General features: G+C 42.9%; 1 protein-coding gene across 5 annotated transcripts in view; it reads right to left on the reverse strand.

Annotated features, from left to right (window-relative positions):
* The window catches only part of RTN4 (reticulon 4), a 59,627-nt gene extending 36,811 nt beyond the window's left edge, over positions 1-22,816 (reverse strand). The window contains exons 1-3 of one of the 5 annotated variants that reach the window (XM_048842344.2): positions 22,219-22,812; positions 6,311-6,367; positions 3,053-5,509 (exon numbers count right to left, since the gene is read on the reverse strand). In XM_048842344.2, the coding sequence (XP_048698301.2) occupies positions 3,053-5,509; positions 6,311-6,367; positions 22,219-22,636 (2,932 nt within the window). In that variant the 5' untranslated portion in view covers positions 22,637-22,812. Of the gene's footprint in view, positions 1-3,052; positions 5,510-6,310; positions 6,368-21,862; positions 22,073-22,218 lie in introns of those variants that run through there. The other 4 variants (XM_048842346.2, XM_048842345.2, XM_048842348.2 and 1 more) reach the window with 4 other exon arrangements.
* Between the last annotated feature and the right edge of the window lie 859 nt (positions 22,817-23,675).

Here is a 23,675-nt window from a genome sequence, read left to right on the forward strand (position 1 = left end):
AGGAATGGAAAACTTACCTTATGAGCGGAGACTCAAAGAGCTTGGCTTATTTAGCCTAACCAAAATAAGGCTGAGGGGAGATATGATTACTCTCTATAAATATATCAGAAGGAGGAAGAGGAGTTATTTAAATTAAGTGCCAATGTGGACACAAGAACAAATGGTTATAAACCGGCTATCAACAAGTTTAGGTTCGAAATTAGATGAAGGTTTCTAACCACCAGAGGAAAGAAGTTCTGGAACAGCCTTCCAAAGGGAATAGTGGGGACAAAAAAATAAAATAACTGGCTTCAAGACTGATAACTTGATGGAGTACGAGGCGACTGCCCACAAAAGCACGTAGCCAATCTGCAACAGCTAGCAGAAAATATCTCTAGTGGCTGGTGATGGGATACTAGATGGGAAGGGCTCTGAGTTACTACAGAGAATTCTTTCCCACGTGTCTGGCTGGTGGGTCTTGCCCCCATGCTTAGGGTTTGACTGCCATATTTGGGGTTGTGAAGGAATTTTCCCTCAGGTCAGATTGATGGAGGCCTTAGGGGGATTTTCACCTTTCTCTGCAGCATGGGGCCTGGGTCATTTGCAGATTTAAACTAGTATAAATGGTGGATTCTCTGTGACTTGAAGTCTTTAAATTATGATTTGAGGACTTCAGAAATTCAGCCAGAGGTTATGGGTAAGGCTCCATGTTTGTCACGGATTCTGTGACTTTCCATCACCTCCGTGACTTCTGCAGCGGCCGGTGCACCTAAGCAGCTCAGGCAGCCCCAGGCCAGGTTCACCAGCCACTGCTGGGGCAGTCTTAGGGGCTCCCCCCCGCTTCCCAGCAGCAGGAATTTGGGTGGGGGGGCCTCAGGATTGGGGTGCGGTGCTTACCCGCAGCTCCCATTGACCACAGTTCCCAGCCAAAGGGAGCTGCAGAACCGGGGCTTGGGGTGGAGCAGAGGCAGCATGTGGAGCTAGGGTCGCCTCTTCCCAGGAGCCAGGTACGGAGCCTGCTTCAGGCCCCCCAGACTCCTCCCCCAGCACCTGCATCTTCCCCTGTGCTGCACCCCCGAACACTCACGGTGCCCCCCCCAACCAACTGTGGGGGGGCCCCAGGCCACGCCCCCCACCCCAGCACCCACGGAGCCCCCTCCTGAACCGCCCCTCCCCCCAAGTTTTAGTCAGGGGTATATATAAAAGTCATGGACAAGTCACAGGCTGCAAATTTTTGTTTACTGCCCGTGACTTGTCCATGACTTTTACTAAAAGTACTCGTGATTAAAAGATAGCCTTAGTTATGGGTCTATTACAGGAGAGTGTGGGTGAGGTTCTGTGGCCTGCAACGTGCAAGAGGTCAGACCAGATGGTCATGATGGTCCCTTCTGGCGTTAAAGTCTAGGAATCTATTACCAATGTGCTTTAAAAGGTTCTTGTTCAAAATAATAACTTTTTTTTTAAACAGATGATAGCTTCCCTGAGTTCAAATGATGAGAAACTAGTTTCAAGAAAAATGCCCAGAGAGGTCAACTGGTATTGGATGTGAAGTCTTCATAAAACAGCAAAGGAACACTTTGTAATAATATAAATACAGCTATACTAAGTGGCAACAGGATCCGGAAAGGAAAAGAAAAGATCTTTCTGTTTATTTTAGAGAAATAGCAGCAACTTTTAGGAAGGAAAAAGTCTGCATTTAATTTTAGAATGTTGTGTAATTTTAAATTGTAAGCTCTTGAAGTAGGCACTGGATAAATAAGGTAATGGTACCAGTACGTACACACACACACACACACACACACACAAAACAGAACCCTTATGGAATTTTAAGTCTGCTGCATGCAGGTAACATGGAATACCAACACAAAGTATAAAAATTAAACTGCACATCATGCATGTAGTAAAACAAGAATTCACAGAATTCAGATTAATAGGGATACATACGCTGAAATGATTGCCGATTCCAAAGTATCAACATTTATACTAAACTTGTGCCAGAAGCAGATTTCCAGTAAATCACAGGCTTATGTACAATTCACAAGAATTTTTCAAGAAGGAACATAGTGTTCTGCACCAAAAAGGCAAACACCGTTTTATTTTATCCCACAACTGAGCTGGATTTGAATGAGGCATATAGTTTGGAGCAGTAATTATAAAACATGAAATGCTGAGAGTCCTATCCTCTACCTTTCTGCTACTTTAAATCAATGTGAACGTAAGGAAATACTATGCTAGAGTACAGCTCACTAAGATCTCATTTTAAAAATAAAAAATGGGCATCTCTAATATAACTGTGTACAATGTGTACAAAGTGATTTTAATGTTCACAGAATATTGGACTTCTTACTGCTCAGCATTTTCAATAATGTGAATATTAAGATATCCGATGTACATATCGGCCCACTGATTACAGCACTGGAAAGCAATACATAAGTTATTGCTTAGGCTATATCAGTGTGCCTTTGATGGCTACAAGTTGTACATGAAAAACTACCCAGAAAGTTTTAAGATCTGATTTATGATTAAATTCTGTAGGTGAAGAAACAAAAGCATTTGAGATAAACTCATACAATGTAAATTAAGAGACTAACCGCCCCAGTTACTATGGCAACATGCCTTTGAGGAATAATTTGGTCTCAAAACTTGTGGCTAGCAACATGGAGATAACATACATGGCTTTGAGCAATAAAAGCTGGTTTCCAGGGCTTTTGATGTCCCGTTTATTGAGGAGCACCAAAGAATTTTGAAGTAAGCAGTAAGCTGTTCTCTTAGCTCAGGGTAAAGCTCTCTATCAACAGACCATCAGTAAAAAGAGGAGAGGAGAAGACTGGGGAAGGGAAATCCACCCTGAGTGGCTGGTAGGCAAGACTGAACACAAAAAAATAATGATGCAGTCAGGATGGGGAAAATGTTAATACAGTTCTCACACTTTAAGCCGTGGGCACCAGAAATATGTTAGACAATGAAATGTACAAATAGTGATCCATTTTAAAAAAAGAGACGTCATTAATGCTTAAGTTTAGCTAAAGAAATATGTTGATTAGTGAAGTGCAAGACAGTGTATGAAGATTACCTGAGGATTTACTCATCTTTGCTGTAAATATAGCAGTAGATTTTTTCTTGTCTTTAACAGAAGCAACTTCTCTCTCAGCTTCTTTCACAAGAGTTTCAGGTTTTCCTATACTGACTACCTCTTTCTCAGTGGACAAACGTGAAACATCAGTAGGCAGTAACACCAACTTGGATCCTTCAGGCACTTCTCTGACCAAAGCCTCTGAGGACTTTACCAAGGCATGAATATTTTCTTCAGCTTTCACTTGCACATTCTTTAAAGACAGATCATGGGGTAGTTCTGGACAAGGTAAGTGACCCGTCTCAGCTTTGAGCACATTAGTAATCTGTTTACTTTCATCTTTGTGCGATATTTCTTTGTCAGTGTTTTTTGTCACAAATTTAGGAGCAGTTTTAGGACTGATTAATGTCATAAAGTCTTCGGTCAGTGGGACTGGAGATGACTCTGTGGGTAAGAGAACTTTGTCTACTATTTTTGGTTCCTTAAAAACAGACATATCATCTGAATCGGCCACAGTACTCAACTCCTCCATTTGAAGAGGAATTTTCCCCTTCTTGGCTATTTCTATAAAAGCTGACTCAGAGGGCAAAGTAGTAGTAGTTATGGAAGATTCCAATTCAGGTTGGAAAGACTCCAAATAGGGTTTGCCAGTAGAATGTAGCAAATCTCTACGTCCTTCCTTACCATCATCATCTGTTACAATCTTGTCAGTATTTTCAACTGATTTATCTTCCACCGTGAGGGATGCAACTACTGGTTCTTTCTGAGGAAGCTCAGGTGTTGGCTGACCACTAAACAAGGCAGTTTTACCAGACTGGGGTGACATCTTTTCAAAGGACTCAATATGTTCGGGCACATGCTGTGAAACACATTCTGTTATTAGTGTCTCTGAATAATCTATAAAGGTTGGAGAAGCAGATTCACTGGAGACCTTTGTTTCTTTAATTAAGTCACAAGCAATAGATATATAAGGAGTCTCTATTTCTTCAGCAACTGCACTACTCTTATGATCAGGTTCTTTTAATACAGCTTCCTCCTTTGCTTCTTGTGCCTGTGTTAATAATACATTCACTGCCTCTTCGTATGGTGGAGATTTCCCAGACTCTTGTTGTACATTCTCATAATCAATGACAGGAGTAAAAGCTTCTGATGGGGAGGCTTCACGCTGCCCAGCAGTAGCATCTGCACCAGCAGCTCCAGTGTTTAATGGGGCTTCCATAACAATATCAGGCAAGACTGGAGATGGGGCAGCTTCAGCTCCTTCAAACGAGGGACAGAGCTGTATCACAGGTTTCAAAGGCTCTTGTGATGACTCAGATGTTTGGACTAAATCTATCTTTGTTTCATAAACAAGTTTTGTACATGTTGCATCATGCATTTCACTTTCATATGCTTCTTGTACTAAATCTGGAGTAAGACCTTCAGACATATTTGCTGCAGTATCAGCAGACTTCTCTGATAAACTATCTGTTTCAGCATAGTCAGCTTCCTGGTTATGCCTGGCTACTACTTCAATACAGGTATCATTCTGTTCTGTGCCAATCTGGGCTTTCATTTCTGCTATTTTTTTCTCATCCGTTTTATTTTCTGACATCTCCTCCTCTAATGGAGAAAGAGTTTTAGCCATATTGTCATCAAATGTTACAGCAGATTCAAATTTAGCACAAGTAATATAAGCTTGTGAAGATTCTTTTATAGCTTCTGGGGTGTTTGGGAAGGAAAGATCTTCATTACTGCTTTCACTTTTGTTTTCAAGATCTTTTTGTATTGTTAGTATCTGAAGTTTATCTGCATCATATTTCTCATCTAAACTGCTTTCTAATTTGCTATCTACCTGACTTCCAACAACCACTTTCAAGCTGCTACCTCCATGGCAAGTATCTTTTACCTCCCATATTGGTTCAAATGGTTTGAAGTCTACATATTCTTCCCTTATAGGACTGTTTTCTTCGAAAACCACTTTTTCACCATGATCACTGCTATCATATTTCACTTTCTCAGAAGATGCCTCTTCATCATGCTTTCCAAATAAATCAACGGGCACTTCTGGAGATGTATGTTGCTGATGTGCAGGGTTTTTTTCTAGGTTAAACCTTTCTTTACTGTTCTCTAGCAGCTTTTCTTCTATAGTCTGTGATATAATGGCTGCTTCTGCTTTAGCAAATGGGAATTCCATTTCTGAATATTCCATCTCTGGAACATCTCTGGCATTTTTCTCTACAAGAAATGGATTCCTTGCAATTTCTTTATAAGCCTCACTTTCATTTTTGTTGTAAATGCCTCTTGCAGGTAATCCATCTGATAGCATATCAAAGGTTGTGTGCTCTTTAAAGGGATCGGCTGAGAGAGGAGAGAGGGAAGGAAGAGAAGCAGCAGTGTCAAGCAGGACTGCAGTGAAATCCTCTTGGCCAGACGACATAGCGCTACCTGGCTTCTCCTGCAAGTCCATAACTTTTTCTGTGACCATGGACAGAAAGGAAAGTTAGAGAATGCAAGTGTTCTTAAAGTTAATGCAAACTGTATGACAAGTTCAAAATAATATTAGTTATTAAAATATTCCTCTAAAACTATCATAAATATTACTAGCCATTAAAATAAAGTGTGGGTTAGAATATAATGTTATTCTATTTCACATCTTTTAGCAAGCAGGGAAGTATGCAAAAGGTTAGAGAAGCAGCAACTTTATGCAGTGCAAGGATTAGTTAAGATCAAAAAATCAAAGAAGAACAGTATCCAATCCAAGTATCACCAACAAGATTGTTAGGGAACTCTAACCAGGTGTGTGTGTTGGCTGGGAGGTGGGAGGGGAATCGGTCTTATATTCCCTTTTACAAAAAAAAGATTCAATGGATAGCATATTAGAGGAACGGCCACTGAGTAAATGCTATACCATGGAGTTCATTTTCACATAAAATACTGCAAAAAGTTATTACTGATTAAAGCTTTTGCTAGTCAGTGAGAGCAACTATGCTTTAAAATTTTAACCTGTTAATTGTATCACATGATTTCCTGTATCAAGAGTCCAAGAATCCACAGAGCAGTAGCTTGTTTATAACAGTCACTATCTGCCATCTATGGAAACAAATGCATATTTGAATCTTGAGCAGATAAACTGCAAGCTTAGAATTTGGAAGATAAATGCTATTCTTGGACCCATGCCAACTTTTGGTAAATGCAAACTAGTTGGAAGGAGTTAATGAGGTGACAGTCAAAGTGCAGAATGTATTCTAAGACAAAAGGCTAGCAGAAAGAACTTGCCTGCAGAGGAGTGCATCAGAGGCTCAGATGCAGCAGGAAGAGCAAAAAGGGTCTCATCTGAAAAACAAATACATAGAACCTCAGCAGAAATAAATGAAGGCTAGGTAGCTTGAAAAGAAGAGTAAGCAAGCAAGTATTCAGTTCACAATCAGTAACAATGTGTAACTAGTATTTACATCCACATTAGAAACCACAGGACTATACACAAACCAGAAAGTATGGTGTCTCTGAATTCAAAATTCTCCATTTTATCATGAGGGCGTTACTAAGGCTACATATGCTTCCCCATACCCCAAGCCAGGAGCTCGTTCTAAGACAGAGCAGTAAACTACAGCAATTAGTCTTCATTCTTAATTGTCCAAGCATCCATGATACTAGTACTCCTGGGGGAATTCTGAGCCACTGTCCATGCAGAATTTGTGCAGTAATTAATGTTGTGCACGCAGAATTTCCTTTTCCCCACAGAATTCCCACAAAAATGGGCTACAGAGCTGCTGGCCACCACTCAGGGCCGCTGAACCCAGCAGATAAAAGACACTGCCGTGGGAGGGGGAGGAGGAGGAGGAGCTGGAGGGTTCCCGGCAGCTGCAGTTCTCAGCACGCCCTGAAAGAAGGGGGCAGCATGCAGGAAACTCCACACAGGCCACGATGCAGCATCAGGCTTCCTGGCTCTGGGGGTTAGAGGGTGAAGGTGTCTGGGGTGGGGTGGGCTCCACAGCTGGGCTCTGGGGGGGAGGGGATGTGAGTGTCTGGGCTGGGGGAGGGCCCACAGCTGAGCTCTGGGGGATAGGGTGTGCATGTGAGTGTCTAGGTCGGGGGTTCTGCAGGTGGGCTCTGAAGGATGAGAGGGTACAAGTATCTGGGCTGGGAGGGCCCTGCAGCTAGGCTCTGGGTGTGGTGGGGGTAGTGAGTGCGGGTGTCTGGGCTGGGGGACTGCCACACAGCTGGGCTCGGGGGGGGGGGGGGGAGGGGATGCAGGTGTCTGGCCTTCCTGCTGGGCTCTGACAAATAAAATATGCAGAATTTTGCAGAATTTTAAAATATTGTGTGCAGAATTTTTAGTTTTTTGGTGCAGAATTCCCCCAGGAGTATACTAAAGCAGAGGTTCTCCAACCGGGGTCCATGGACCCCTCAGGGTCAGTAAGGATACTCCAGGGGGTCCACAAGTCATGTCCAGGGCCACCGGCCCCACTGATCAACTCCTCCCCTGCCCTCCCAGTGCCTCCTGCACGCTGCGGAACACCTGTTCCATGGTGTGCAGGAGGTGCTGGGAGGGAGGGGAAGGAGCGGGGATGGGGCACAATCAGGGGAGGGAGCAGAAAGAGGCAGAGAAGAGATGGGGTAGGGGGTCTTGGGGGGAGGGCCTGGGGCTGAGCGGTACCCCCAGGGAAAATCAGAAGCCGGCTTGGGCATCCGCAAAAATTTTTAAATCAAAATGTGGGTCCTCGGGTTGCCACTGTACTAGACTCCTAACAATATAAAAGAACAAATTACCTAGAGCTGACACCGCCATGCTGTCCTTAGTTTACCCATTGTACCCACGTGTCACAGAAAGATGACTAATCTTGCAACATTCAAGTACAAGATAGGAATTTAAAGGGAAGCCTTCAAGTTAAAGCTGCTATAGGACATTAAAGATAGGAAATGCAAAAAATATAATGTAGTTAACTTAATTTTAGTATTTAAATTATCCCAATTAGACACTTAATTTCCCATCTCATTGAGATAAGCAGGGTAGAAGGGTTGCTATTATTTGTTTAAAAACAACTTTTCTGAATGGCTAAGTTTACAGAAACACACACTAAGTTCTCCTAAAAAGCAGGCTGCAAGACAATGTAAACGGTCTTTTGTTGCTTTGTTTTTAATCTGGGTAATTCCCAGAGATCTTCATGGTGCTTCCTAGCAACATCACAAAATATCAGAAGTCTTATTGTAAGCTACAGCATCTATGATGTCACATAACAATGCATTACAAGATATCTTCAGTGAACTAGGAAGTACTAAAGAGTTGTACAGAGGTGTCCACCTTTAAATGAATTTTATAATCTGCAGGATATTTCAAGATACAGAAAAACATTACAGAGAGGCTCCAAAATAATGAATTCTGCAATTTCATCCATATGATTTTCTTCAGTTCCTGATAATATGTTAGTATAATTTATTTGGAAGAACTTTCCGAGGAGTTTCTGTATAACATTTACACACTGGCTGTCCAACTAAGAATCTGAGCACAACACATAAGGCAGATTCAATGTACAATGTGGCATGTAAAAAGGTGCAAAACATGTTCAATGCGTAGCAAACAAATGAAAAAAAAATCACTTCTATCATTCAGCCAATTTTTGCCAAAGCTGGTTGTACAAGTAGCTTAAAATGAACACTGTTCACATGCCAAATTTCAAAGTTCAGCCAATTTAGTTTTATGAAATAAATGTCTTTTCTTTTTAAAAGAAAAAATTAGGGGTTGGGGTTTTTTACACTTCTAGAACTAAAATGGCTAAAAGGATTTGCTCAAACTCTTTATCCAAACGTTCATTTTAGCAACCACTAGTAGAAAATTTCAACCCTAATTCAGAACATGTGAAAGCAATGTTCTAATTGAAACTCTGTAACACTAACTATGGCAGATACTGTTAAGTGACTATTCTAATACAGACTAGATACTCTCACTGGACACTAGTCAGCATGCAGTACTGCAGGTCATAAAAGAACAAGTGTATTACTGGCTGAGATTCTATGGCTTGTGTTATGCAATCCTCTTGGCGAGACGACATAGTGCAAGAGGTCAAACTAGATAATCGCCAACCAAGCAAAGGAAGGTCTAACACTCAGTGCAACTACATTCCTCTATCAGTAACAATAATTTTGGAAAGCTGCATGCCATCGACTTCAAATTTTCAGGTTATGTTTTATGCATCAGTGATCACAAGCCTATTGATTTGGCACAAACCAGAACACCCCGGAAAAACCCAGTTCACAGAAAAAACAGATGCAGGCGGTCCTCTAGAGGACTCTCTTTGCAGTACTATGCTGCTAACTCTACATATCAGAGGCAGCAGCTCAACTTCCTGAAGCCTGGACTCTATCAGAAATAAAAAGGAAGGTTTGTGGGGGGAAAGGAATGAGGACCCAGAGAGGGGAAGTGGAGGTGGAAGGGGTTCAAGTCAAACACACTCTTTTTAAGATTAGAAGTCCCAGTCTTATTAATCTCTCCTCATATGGAAGCCGTTCCATAACCCTAATAATTTTTGTTGCCCTTTTCTGAACCTTTTCCAATTCCAGTATATCTTTTTGAGATGGGGCAACCACATCTGCACACAGTATTCAAGATGTGGAAGTACCATGGATTTATATAGAGGCAATATGATTTTTTCTCTCCTATTATTTATCACTTTCTTAATGATTCCCAGCATTCTGTTTGCTTTTTTGACTGCCGCTGCATTGAGTGGATGTTTTCAGAGAACTATCCACAATGACTCCAAGATCTCTTTCTTGAGTGGTAACAGCTAATTTAGACCCCATCATTTTATATGTATAGTTGGGATTATGCTTTCCAATGTGCATTACTTTGCATTTATCAACATTGAATTTCATCTGCCATTTTGTTGCCCAATCACCCAGTTTTGTGAGATCCTTTTGTCGCTCTTCGCAGTCTGCCTGGGACTTAACTATCTTGAGTAGTTTTGTATCATCTGCAAATTTTGCCACCTCACTGTTTACCCCTTTTTCCAGATCATTTATGAATATGTTGAATAGGACTGGTCCCAGAACAGACCCCTGGGGGACACCACTATTTACCTCTCTCCATTCCGAGAACTGACCATTTATACCTACCCTTTGTTTCCTATCTTTTAACCAGTTACCAATCTACGAGACCACCTTCCCTCTTATCCCATGGCAGCTTACTTTGCGTAAGAGAATTTGGTGAGGGAATTTGGTGAGAGGCTGGTGGTTCTCCTCCTCTAAGGCACACCAAACCAGCCAAACAGAGAGGACTTCGGTTTTACCCCACTAGCTAACCATAAGTCATACAAGCAATTCCCTTAGACACTCCAGTTTCCCAGTATCACCACCAGTGCCACTCGTTATGGGGACGAATGGTTATGAAGTCAATACCCCAGTAAAAGAAAAAAGGTTCTCCCGATCCCAAGCCCCAGACCCAGATCAATATACAAGTCAGATCTTACCCACAAATCACGCTGTTGCCAATCCTTTAGAATCTAAAATCTAAAGGTTTATTTAGAAAAGAAAGAAATATAGATGAGAGCTAAGACTGGTTAAATGGAATCAATTACATACAGTAATGGCAAAGTTCTTGGTTCAGGCTTGTAGCAGTGATGGAATAAACTGCAGGTTCAAATGAAGTCTCTGGAGTCCATCCACAGCTGGGATGGGTCATTCAGTCCTTTGTTCAGAGCTTCAGTTTGCAGCAAAGTTCCTCCAGAAGCAAGAAGCAGGACTGAAGAAAAAATTGAGGGGTTTCCAGGGCCTTTTATATTCTCTCTCTTGTGGGCGGAAACCCCCTGGTTTTCCTGTGCAAAATCACAGCAACAAGATGGAGTTTGGAGTCACATGTCCATGCATCACTCAGTTCTTCACAGGCCGACGCCATTGTTTATATGTTAGTTTGAACCAGAGGTCGGCAACCTTTCAGAAGTGGTGTGCCAAGTCTTCATTTATTCATTCTAATTTAAGGTTTCGTGTGCCAGTATTACATTTTAACGTTTTTTAGACGGTCTCTTTCTATAAGTCTATAATATATAACTAAACTATTGTTGTATGTAAAGTAAATAAGGTTTTAAAAATGTTTAAGAAGCTTCAATTAAATTAAAATGCAGAGCCTCCCGGCCCGGTGGTCAGGACCAGGGCAGTGTGTGTGCCACTGAAAATCAGCTCACGTGCCGCCTTCGGCGATTGTGCCATAGGTTGCCTACCCCTGGTTTGAACGTTCCCAGGAAAGCTCACATGTGGATTGGCATCTCCCAAAGTTCATTGTCAGTTAAGTGTTTTTTGATTGGGCACTTACTGAGAATACTCCTTTCCCAAGAAGCGGACCAAATCCTTCATTGAGGCTACTTAGAATCAAAACACATTGAGATACAAGTACGTAGCCAATATTCATAACTTCAACTACAAAAATGATACACACATGATACACAATGATACATGGCAGAGGGGCATTGCTGGCACATGATGGCATATATCACATTGGTGGATGTGCAGGTGAACGAGCCTCTGATAGTGTGGCTGATGTTATTAGGCCCCGTGATGGTGTCCCCTGAATAGATATGTGGGCACAGTTGGCAACGGGCTTGTTGCAAGGATAGGTTCCTGGGTTAGTGGTTCTGTTGTGTGGTATACATGCCATGCTATACATGGTATATATGCCAGCATGTGCCAGCAATGCCCCTCTGCCATGTACATTGGTCAAACTGGACAGTCTCTATGTAAAAGAATAAATAGACACAAATCAGATGTCAAGAATTATAACATTCATAAACTAGTCGGAGAACACTTCAATCTCTCTGGTTACGCGATTACAGACATGAAAGTTGCGATATTACAACAAAAAAACTTCAAATCCAGACTCCAGCGAGAGACTGTTGAATTGGAATTCATTTGCAAATTGGATACAATTAACTTAGGCTTAAATAGAGACTGGGAGTGGATAAGTCATTATGCAAGGTAACCTATTTCCCCTTGTTTTTTCCTACCCCCCTCCCCTCAGACGTTCTTCTTAAACCCTGGATTTGTGCTGGAAATGGCCCACCTTGATTATCATACACATTGTAAGGAGAGTGGTCACTTTAGATAAGCTATTACCAACAGGAGAGTGGGGTGGGGGAGGTATTTTTTCATGCTTTGTGTGTATAAAAAGATCTTCTACACTTTCCACAGTATGCATCCAATGGAGTGAGCTGTAGCTCACGAAAGCTTATGCTCAAATAAATTGGTTAGTCTCTAAGGTGCCACAAGTACTCCTTTTCTTTTTGCGAATACAGACTAACACGGCTGTTACTCTGAAACCTATGGTATAGTTTGATTCATTTACGATTTTTACTTCATTTGATTCTATGCTTTCTTTCACATATAATACCACTCCCCCACCAGCACGACCTGTTCTGTCATTCAGATATATTATGTACCCTGTTATTACAGTATCCCTTTGATTATCCTCATTACACCCAGTTTCTGTGATGCCTATTATATCAATAGCCTCATTTAATACAAGTCACTCTAGTTCACCCATTTTATTATTTAGACTTCTAGCATTGGTATATAAGCACTTTAAAAACTTGTCTCCTTTTAACTGTCTGGCACTACACAATATAATTGAATGGAACTCTTTTTTATTTGACTGTTTCTGATCAGACCCTGTATTTTATCATTTTCCATCCTCTCGTCCTCACTAGGACATAGAGATTCTCTATTAATAGATCCTCCCCTAAGGGATGTCCGAACCACCTGCTCCTCAGCACCTGTCAGCTTTCCCCCAGCCCTTAGTTTAAAAACTGCTCTACGACCTTTTTAACGTTAAGTGCCAGCAATCTTGTTCCATTTTGGTTTAGGTGGAGCCCATCCTTCCTGTATAGGCTACCCCTTTCCAAAAGTTTCCCCAGTTCCTAATAAATATAAACCCCTCCTCCCTACACCATCGTCTCATCTAGGCATTGAGACTCTGCAGTTCTGCTTGTCTAACTGGCCCTACATGTGGAACTGGGAGCATCTCAGAGAATGCTACCATGGAGGTCCTGGACTTCAATCTCTTTCCTAGCAGCCTAAATTTAGCCTCCAGGACCTCTCTCCTATCCTTCCCTATGTCATTGGTACCTACATGTACCAAGACTACCAGCTCCTCCCCAGCACTACACATAAGTCTATCTAGATGTCTCGAGAGATCCGCAACCTCTGCGCCAGGCAGGCAAGTCACCATGCGGTTCTCCCGGTCATCGCAAACCAGCTATTTATGTTTCTAATGATTGAATCACCCATTACTAATACCTGTCTTTTTCTAATAGCTGGCGTTCCCTTCCCCTGAAAGGTATCGTCCGGGGGAGAGGATACCACATCATCATCTGGAAGGAGGGTCCCAACTATGGGATTGTTTCCCTCTGCTCCAGTTTGATGTTCTCCTTCCCTGGGACTTTCATCCTCCTCAGCAGCACAGAGGCTGTCAGACCAGTGGTGGGACCATTCTACTGTGTCCCAGAAAGTCTCATCTATGTACCTCTCTGTCTCCCTCAGCTCTTCCAGTTCAGCCACTCTGGTCTCCAAAGCCTGTACACGGTCTCTGAGTGTGCATTTGGTGCATTCCTTGCACCGAATGCACACACATATGCCACTGCCTATAGGGCAGGTACATGCTGCATTGGGTGCAATAAACTGGGTAGCCCCCACTCTGTTGCTGGACTTCTCCCTGCATTTTCTTTTTACTCCAGCTGGTTCCTTTATTGTTTTGTTTATATCCAGGGGGTGTTTTTGGCTTTTAAGTTTAAAGAATGTTGAGTTCTAGCCCCTGCTCACACTCCCCCTGTGAACTCCCTCGCAAAGCTCCCCTGTTTGCCGCTCCTGGTCGCAAGCTCCTCTGGTCGCTTAGGAGCAGACTTTTTAAAGCCCATGTCTCCCTGAGTCCTGAGTAGCCCCGCCCCCTGGTTAAGGGTTGATAGGTGCTAAGAGGCTTAGGGATCACAGTTTTTCACCAAGAAAGTTAATAGGAAACAAGGTACAATAAACATTGACATCTTCAAGAGAAAAAGGAGTTGAATGTCCAAGATAGAACAAAAATTATTTTGACAACGTCTTTGTTTTTCCAGAGGGTCCTAGCCAGCAGAGAAAGGAAAGAAGGGGATACTACCATGCCCTTCAACAGAAGGGAACCCATATGGGTAAAATCCTCCATCCTCAGCTTTGGATCTGGAAACCAAAATTGATGGACCCTAACTAGGAAGGAGAAGTCACCTTTGAAAATTTTTCCTTCATCAGTTTTTTTTTTTTATCCTTCATCAGTTTATTCTAAACTTTTCATTAGTATAAATGGACATTAAATGAATATTTTTCTATGCAAGAATCTCATGACAAAAAAACAAGACCATAATCTGAAAGCTGTCCAAAAAAAAAGACTTGTCTGCAAAGGGAGTCATTCTTGGAATAGCTACATCTGGACGCTTTTATTCTTATTTGTTCTGTAATAAGCACATTCACACAAGGTGTTAATCAGGAATACTTAATTTATTCTGGATTTACTTTCATGTGTAGACAAAGCCTACATTCAATTTAAATGATTTCCCATTGTGATACAACTACTACAATTACCACATTGTACCAAAGTGTTTAAGGAATACAAAATAAAGAACACAATTAGATACTAGAAGTATCACTTTGTAACATTAGGAATGACTGCAACTCTGCAATCAGTAATTGGATTTTTTCCATTAACTGAAGCCATATTTAGGCTATGTCTACACTATAGACATTAAAGCAGCACAGCTGTTCCACTGCAGCTGCACTGCTGTAAGGTCTCCCATGTAGCCACTCCAGGCTGATGGGAGACAGCTCTCCTGCCGACATAATTAAACCACCCCAAAGGAGCAGTGGTAGCTATGTAGGTGGGAGAGAGCTTTCCCGCCGACAGCACTGTTCACACCGGCGCTTTAGTCAGCGAAACTTATGTCAGTCAGGAGCATATTTTTTCAGCCCCCTGACCGACAAAAGTTTTGCCAACAAGTGCTAGTACAGACAATGCCTTCGTCAAGCTGTAGTTTAGAAGACCCAGCTGTCAACTTACTTGCTGATAAGCAATTGGGAAGAGTCTTTATCGATTTAAAAACAACAGATATAAGTTGGTCACATAAGTCAAGAAAGCTAGTAAGACAGCTAATGGAAAAAAAAATCTCTGCAGACCTTCTATCGGGAACTAAGTAACACTTCTTCAAGAAGCAGATATCTTCACCCTCCATTTGTTGAAGGCTACATATGAAGTATTTCAAAGCCCTTAAACCATCTAATAAGAACATCTGGCAGAGTAAAAACCCCAGGTTCTCTCACTAACTGAACTTTGGACAAGTTACTAAAGGTTTCCTTTGACACAGTTTTCCCACCTGTAAAATGAAACTCAGATCCACCTTGTGAAGTGCTTTCAGAACCTTGGATGAAATGAATTGCAAGCTGCTATAACAGTGAAGATCAATAAAGTTTTATATGTAAAAAGAAACCGTAGTTTTGACATATTGAGGATATCAGTTAAAGCTAGATGTAGTCAGATGTGTTAAAAGGATCCATGAACTGTAATTACCCACTGGAAGACAGAAGATGCTAGCCTCCTACAATATTTTAGGTCCTCTCACATTTTCATGCAATTCATGCAAACTGGAGTCATGCAATTTAATCTGAAGACTGGTACATTAATCTAGTAGTCTCCCATACAGAATGTGTCATCTCAGACCAATGACAAAAATGGACTCAAAACAAGTACTTTACTTCAAGTTCTGCAACCTACTTCCCCCACTTCCAAGATCATTACAAAAAATCTTCACACCTGCTCACAGCTTTTTCCCATCTCAGCACCAATGAACATATCATCTTATGGCTAAATAACAATTTCCTATTGAATGAGTCCAAGTTCTTCACCATCAGGCTTGCACATCTCCTAAAGAAATTGGTAGTTATTTCTGAAGCAACAATTCTTCCTCTGGAAAGGAAGACTACTGAAATGGATTACTCAAAAGTAGTTTATAAAGATCCAAACGTCTGAACTGACAGCACTAGGGACGTAGCGCCACTTTATTTTATTTAGCCACAAAGTAAAAGCAACACAAACTGCACAACTGCAAGATTTGCTACACCATCCTGCCATACTGATAAGTCAGAACAGCAACTAAAGATAAGCTAGTTCAGTCCTTTACCACATTACTGAGGAGGTAATCATTGTTTATCATTTTTACAGTGCAAATATTTGTAATAAATAGAAAGTAGACACTATACGCTTTGTATTCTGTGTTGTAAAATTGAAATCAAATATTTGAAAATGCAGGAAAATATCCAAAATATTTAATAAATTTCAATTGGTATTCTATTGTTTAACAGTGCGATTAAAACTGTGATTAATCTTGATTAATTTTTTTATCGCGATTCATCTTTTTTGAGTTAATCGCATGAGTTAACTGTGATTAATCGACAGCCCTAGTTAGTATTTAATAATAATTTTTGAATGTGTGAATATTTGTTTATTGTTGTATTTATATTGTTATTTTTGTTACTAGCTCTGTAAATTATAGAATGAGAGAAACGGGAGCTGCCCCTTTAAGAACAGGGTGAATACCCCTGCAGTGAGCACTTTCAGAGGCCTATCAGCGATGTATATGTTGCTGTCTGAGGAGGCTAGCTTGCTTTGGGAGGACTTGGCCTACAAGAAGCTCTGAAGAAAGGTTAGAATTCCAAGAATAAACTGAGTTCTCATTCAAAAACTGAGCCTTGCTTCTGAAAGCATAACAAATTTGGAGGGTCCATCAAGATTCCTTGTAATGGACTACATATAGAGGTTGATCAGGCTAACAGGCATACGTCTTTTAGCTCTTACAGTAGAAGCTCACACCTTTTAAAAACAAGAGGTCAGGGTTCTTTCCCCATTACTGATGACCTACAAAGGGAAATGTTGTTACATCAGCAGCAGAAGAGGTAAGTCCAGGACAGTTAAGCAGAATAGAATGAGGCAGCTGGGGAGCAGGGAGAACAGAACCAAATGGCTAGGAAATATGTCTAGGGAACAGAGAAGCAGGTGCAGGGAGAGAGGTGAAGGGGGACAGGCAGCAGAGAACTCAAGTGCAGGGGAGTAGAGGGAGAGTAGAACGATTGGGAGTGTGGATATGTAAAAAACTGCCCACACTGTCTACCTTTTAAAAAAAAAAAAAAAAAAAGGGAGGATGAAACTTTTACTAAGTTGGGTTCTGCCTCAGGATAATATTCAAGAGCCCTTAACTTAAGAGGTAAGTAAAGCACAAGCCAACATGGCACTGCAACAAAACTTTGGGGCAGGTGGTGGGGGGCAGTCTTCCCATTTGTTAAGGTAAGTGAAAAAGTATCCTTGAAATAGGGACCCGGACAGCAGCAAAGTGAAACTAGCATGTCAGTTTCACACCTATGCTCAAATCAGCAAAGGCTGCAAAGGAGTAAGGGATTGAAAATGACTGAAGCCCTTCTCCCCTGCTGTTGACAGAACAGCTTCCCTCCTGCAGCTCCAAATTGACAGATCTCACCTAACCAAGGCAAATATGAAAGGTGGGATCTTTCATTCAAAGTGCTGCCCTGAACTCTACTGGAAGTTTGGTCTACTTCTCCCTTTCCAGACAACAGAGAAAGGAGGAGTGTCTGTGCTTGGCTTCCTACTACAGCACTGCTTTTAAAGCACACTGGGCTCATTCTCTGGACCCCTGTCCAAAAATAAATAAATAAATAGTACCATCCTCAGGCTAGTAGATGTAGTCCTCTAGGCAATATGGTTTGATTTTCCAGAGATGACAATTACGCACAACTCCCATGGAAGTAAAATTTACATGCTCAGCGCAAAATTAGGCCCACAGGTGACTGACTAAAGTTAGGCCCACAGGTGACTGTTTTCAAGCCCTCCACTTCAAAAATTTAATAGATGCTTTTGACTTCACTGATAGTAAAGGAAAAAGTAATAACTCCCTCTCATATCCAGATAGATGGGCAATGACGGTCTGAAAATTTCAGACAAAGTGATGAAGCATAGTTCCTCCCTGAATAACCATGATCATGGAAACAAGAGCAGAAGAGGAAAAATTGAAAATAGCACTACTGGAACCAGTCAACCCACTGATCACTCACCTCTCCTACACATCACATAAGAACACTGCTCTAAAAGAGGAAACTGAATAGCAAAATAAAGCTATATTCTAAGTTTGATATATGTAGAGGAAAATTGTAATGTAGGACATACTCACTGTATTACATTAGGAGTGAAAATAAGAGTATCTCAAACATAAACAAACATTAATAACCAAGAAAAATATCATCTTGATAACCTGATGATGCTGACAGGAAACGTTGCCTGGGAAAGGCATATATCGAAGTTGTTGCATGCCACATTCTATCTTTTAACTTTGTACATCTGTCTTTTCTACATATTCCAATGGTGTACTGCTTTTTCTGTATTGGACAACTTATTAATATTCATTTACTCATACATTTACTCAATTCTGACACTGAAGGTACAGATTCCTTTGTCCAAAATGTCATCATACATGTTCTTACTACAGGTAATACTACTACTCCATTCTTTGTTTATTTTAAATAGAACGTCTAAATTATTCAAAATGCAAACAACTGAATTAAAACAAATACAAGGAAATCTCACATATTGTAGACAACTTCTGCCCAAAAGTGATTTTTCTAAATTCTAAGTCAAACACATGAAATCACAAAGCATATCTGAAGCATATACAACAGAACAGAAAGTGTATGCAACTAAAATCCTCAAAAACAGGCTGAACTGTTACATATATACATCCCATCTTAGTTGTCAGCTATATTACCTCAGGACACAGGCACAAATTTAATCCTGTCAATTTTATACAGTGACTAAAAAAGTGACCTAAACTGGAGCCAAACTAAACACTTATGTAGGGATAAACTGTTCCAACATCAGCTATTAAGCTAACTGCTCCAGCGCAAAAACTGTTGAAGTTTAAAAATATACACAATATGTTTGAAATATAAAATATTCTTCCATATAAGAAAACTGGAGTTACTCATGTAGTCCTTAAATAAAGCAAATATATAGACAATATTTCTAGAGTGAGACATCAAAGAGTTAAAAGTAGTTTCAGAAACAAGTACTCAAAATATTTCCCTACTGCTTACTAGACAAAGACTAAGGCTACTAGCATGAGTAAACTACAGGGCTGCCGTGCCCCCTACCTAAAAGCCATGCTTTCCCAAAGAGCCCATCCTACATCAAAAAGAAAAGGAGTACTTGTGGCACCTTAGAGACTAACAAATTTATATCAGTCAATTCTGCACCACTACTTTAAACTAATTTTGTCTTCAATAAATTCTGCCCCTTCCAAGTGAAGTTTTACACCCTTCTTATTAACGTCTGGTCTCTCTCTGAAAATACCACCCAGGTCATCATTATCCTCTGTTTTATACATCATTTCTACTCTATAAAGAAGAAATGGCTCAGGAACTGCTCTGCTCCCTGCCTTTCCCTTTCTCTGAAAAACAACAGATTCAGGAACTCTGCCCCCTACCTCCTGCTAAAAGGAGTGCAAGGGGCCTGCTCTGTTCCTTCCTCCCCACTCTGCTCAAGCACTTCCCCATTCCTACTCAAAGGCACTTTTCCTGGGCAAAATTTCTACTCGGCCATCAACTATTATCCCTTCCCCTATACACCTCAGCCCACTTGCTTGTGAAGGACCCATACAAACAGAAAAACTAACTACATGAAAACAAACCAGCAAATCTATTTTCACACAATGCTGTCAAATATACAAATTAAATAAACTGAAACAACAGGAAAAGTTTACCTTACAAATTTCCTTCAGTTACAGTAATCTTTGATGCTAAATGTAACAATTGTAAGTGACAGTACTTTTAGAAGGAAGTGCAATTTTTACATTGGTGTCCTTTTAACAAAGTTCTTCTAAAAGATGCGTAACAAATTAACCTAAAACCCAGAAGAAACATTTGCTTAAGAAGTCCATCTCACTGAGAGTCTTTATTCCCACCACTGTACCTAGGTATTACTGCACTTTTGTATCTTTGCCTTGCTTATGTATTATTGCACATGGGTCATTATGAGTTAAGGATAACATAATTATGAGGCATCTTGATTTCTTCACTTTTATTATTTAAAAAGAAGTCACACTTCTTTGGCTATGATCTTGTCAAGTTTCAACTAAGCATGACTGGTGCTAAAATAAAATGGCAATGAGCACTATCATAGATTAGACAGAGCTATGCTGGTCAGTACGTGGGATTGGGAGACTTTCAAAGAAAGCCTCAGTACTATAGGAGTGCCGGTGGTAGCTCAACAAGCTTCAGCACTTTAGTCTGTATCAGCACTGAACCAGTACTCACCATGATGTAAGGAGCACTCTACTGTTGGAGATGCTGTCTCTACAATGAAACAGAACCAAGAGCAAGGCCATTTGTGGTCTCTAACAGCCCTATGGTGGAAGTGAGGGATGGGAGGTTGTGATCTATTTCCATACCTGTAATAACATGCGTACCTATATATGTCTTTAGTACTCAGCATATGCTTTTGTATTACATTTTCTTTTGGGGGGAGAAGGTTTCATTTTAATTTTGATAGTTTTTAGCAAACAACACAGAATTTACAATGAAGAAGCCATTTACAAACAAAATTTTATTGCACTTTGTAAGGGTATGTGTGGAGGAAGTTATCTATTTACATTTTGCCTGACTACATCCCTGTGAGATTGACTTAAGACAGGAGGAAAGTTGTTTATCTCTTCCCCCTCTTTCTTCCCCACCCAGTACCAAATAAATAGTACTTTAAATACACACACACACACACATATATATATATTCTGGGGCAGGATACAAAGTGATCCTAACACTGCAGTATGTTCACATTACTGGTCACTAAGAATACTAAAGATCTAGGACTATCACCGTACTAGTAAAAACACCACAAATTATTTTTACAGCAATAGATAATTTAGCTATTAAATGCAAAACAAAAAAAATCCCAGAAGAGGAATAAATGACACAGACAGGGAAATCAGGGAAACAATTAGGTCTCAGATAGCTTTTGAATTTAACACTTAAAGAATCCACCAGCTCCCCCACGCTGTTCGGTTGTGTCGCCCATTTTAACAGCACCACTCCTCTAACACCTAATGCGCTCTAATTAGCTCTTAGCTTTAGTCCTTTTTTTCAAATGAATTCCCCACTGTCCCTCCCTAATTCGGAATATGGGGGGGGGGTGTTTCCACTACAGACAACACCCAGCAACAGTACGAGGTCTGCCTGCATTCTCCACTGCTGCTATTACAGCAGCTACGTTGCGATTGCGTCTGAGGAAACCGGGCGGCGGCACGCAGCAGGAAGTCGCCCCCCCTTTTCCTAGGCGTGGCACCAGAGGAGGGAGGCGCTCCACTCAGCCAGTCTCCGCCCAGCATGAGCGGCGGGGTCGAGGAGGTGGGGCGCTGGGGGACAATGGACGGGTGGAACAAGCAGCTTCGCCACCACCCTTGTCTCCAGACAGCGACAAGAGACTTGAAGACAAAAAATGCGCACCACTACACCGCGCAGAGCCCAGTGAGAAGCAGCAGCCAACGCAGCGTTTTTCCCGTCTCCCATTTAATATATATTATTTTAAAAGACAAAGACGAGAATCTGCCCTGAATCAGCAGCTCTAAGTCCCGGGGCGCAGACGTGCAGGAGGAGGAGGCGGGAACAGCCAAGAAGGGAGCGGGGGAGCGAAGAAGGCGGCGTGGGGGAGGCAGTGGACAGAAAAGAGATGAGCTAGAGGAAGATGAGCGGGCAACGGGACGTGGAGAGACTCACGTGGCTCTTGTTCCCAGGCTGCTGCGGGCAGCATCCCCCTCACACGCACACCTCGCTCCCGGGGTCACCGAGTCCGGCCATGTCCCAGACTAGGACCCGAGGTGCCTCAGGAGGCCAGCAAAGGCTGCGGACAAAGGGGAAACTCCCTGTTCCGCACGGCTGCTGCAGACTGGGGCCGCCGGCGTTGCTAGGGAAGGAGAGTGTGGGAGCCGGGGTGCCCCTTCCTCTCCCCGCCACAGCCCCTCTAGCTCCAATGCACCCCCACCGCAAAGCCAGCCACGCCCTCTAGCGCGGCTACTGCCCTCCCCCGGAGCGGGAACCAGGCCGCAGGGTGGGATGTGGGGGATGGCACTTACCAGCACAGCCGGAGGACGATCCCCTTCTCCTGGGACCAGCGGCGGGGTGTGTCGGCAAGGAGCTGCGGGCAGGGGGCTCCGATTTGGGAGGCAGGGGGGCGGGGGGCTCGGGCTCAGGCGGGGGGGGCGGGCTGGAGAAGGAGGAGAGGGCGGGAGGTCTCCTGTCCGGTTGCGGCTGAGGCTGCTCGGGGGCTATAGGGCTGAGGGTCTCCCCGGAGCCTCCGAGGTCCAGCAGCGGGGCGGGGGCCGCGGCCATGGCCGGCAGCTTCCTCTCCATCACCTCGTCGAAGTCCTCGTCGTCCTCGTCGTCCACTTCCTCCTCCTCGGGGTCCCGCACGAACTGGTACTGGAAGTGGGGCTGCTGTGTCCGGGCTGGGCCGGAGGAGGAGACCAGGGGGAACTGGTCCGGCTCATCCATGGTGCTGGGGCCGCAGGAACAATGAGTGAGCGGGGCTTTCTCCGCCAGCTCCTTGGGCTGTTCGCACTGGCGGGGGGTTGCGCAGCTGCCGCGGTGTCGTGCCGAACCTCCACGCCCTGTTGAGTCAGACTGGGGAGCAGAGGCAGAGCTGACGCCCCGCTTCACGAGAGTAGAGAGGGATAGCCTGGCTAGCCAATGGGAGGGGGAGAGGAAGCAGGGACACACTCGGGGAACCAATAAGAGACTGCTGCTGCCGCCTCGCCTCCACCTTATGAATATTCAACAGGGCATGGATGCTGGCTGCTGAACAGGAATAGAAAAGTCGGGTGAAGTTCGGTGCAGAGAATGTGGGTGGGGCGATCCCTGAAGGGTGGGGAGCCTGTGTTGGGCAGGGGGAGGGAGGGAGACTCTGTGGCGGGGGTATGTGTGTTTCTGAGGGGAGCTGTGTGTGTGATGCGGGGATGGGCACTGGGACTGCGTGCGTTTGAAGGTTGGTGTCTTACTGTAAAGGGAAAGGGGGGGTTCTATAACTGAGGGGGGCTGGGGAGAATGGGAGCTCTTTGTGTCTGAGGGGGAGAGAATGGCCTGTATGGCTGCAGAGAGTGGGGATGCTCTGTTAATGGGGCGGTGAGGGGTGGGGTTCTGTGTGTACAGCGGGGAGGGGAGGCTGTATAGCGGAGATAAAAGGAGGGGGAAAGGATGGGTCCATTTAAGGGTGCCGCCCCTAGGAGGATCAGCAATAGCTCCTAGTCTGCGGTTCAGACAACAATCTGCTGCGTGCCAGACATTTTGTGGCACAAAACTTTTTCTGCGAGGGGCGGAGGGACAAGGAGAGGCTGGAAGAATCCTCTTTGTCAGACACTGGCAGGCTGCTGTGGTGTCTTGCTGCTATAGATGCAGTAATGAGCGAATCACATCTCTCTCTGCACAAGGGCTATATACAGTAGCTCTCCAACCTGCATTAGGTTTATAAATGGTGGGATGAGTCAGCCCCATGAGTGACACAGCTAAAAGCTTAAACTCTGAAAAAGAATTTGGA

Source organism: Caretta caretta, chromosome 3, assembly GCF_965140235.1.
Source record: "Caretta caretta isolate rCarCar2 chromosome 3, rCarCar1.hap1, whole genome shotgun sequence".
Classification (NCBI taxonomy): domain Eukaryota; kingdom Metazoa; phylum Chordata; order Testudines; family Cheloniidae; genus Caretta; species Caretta caretta.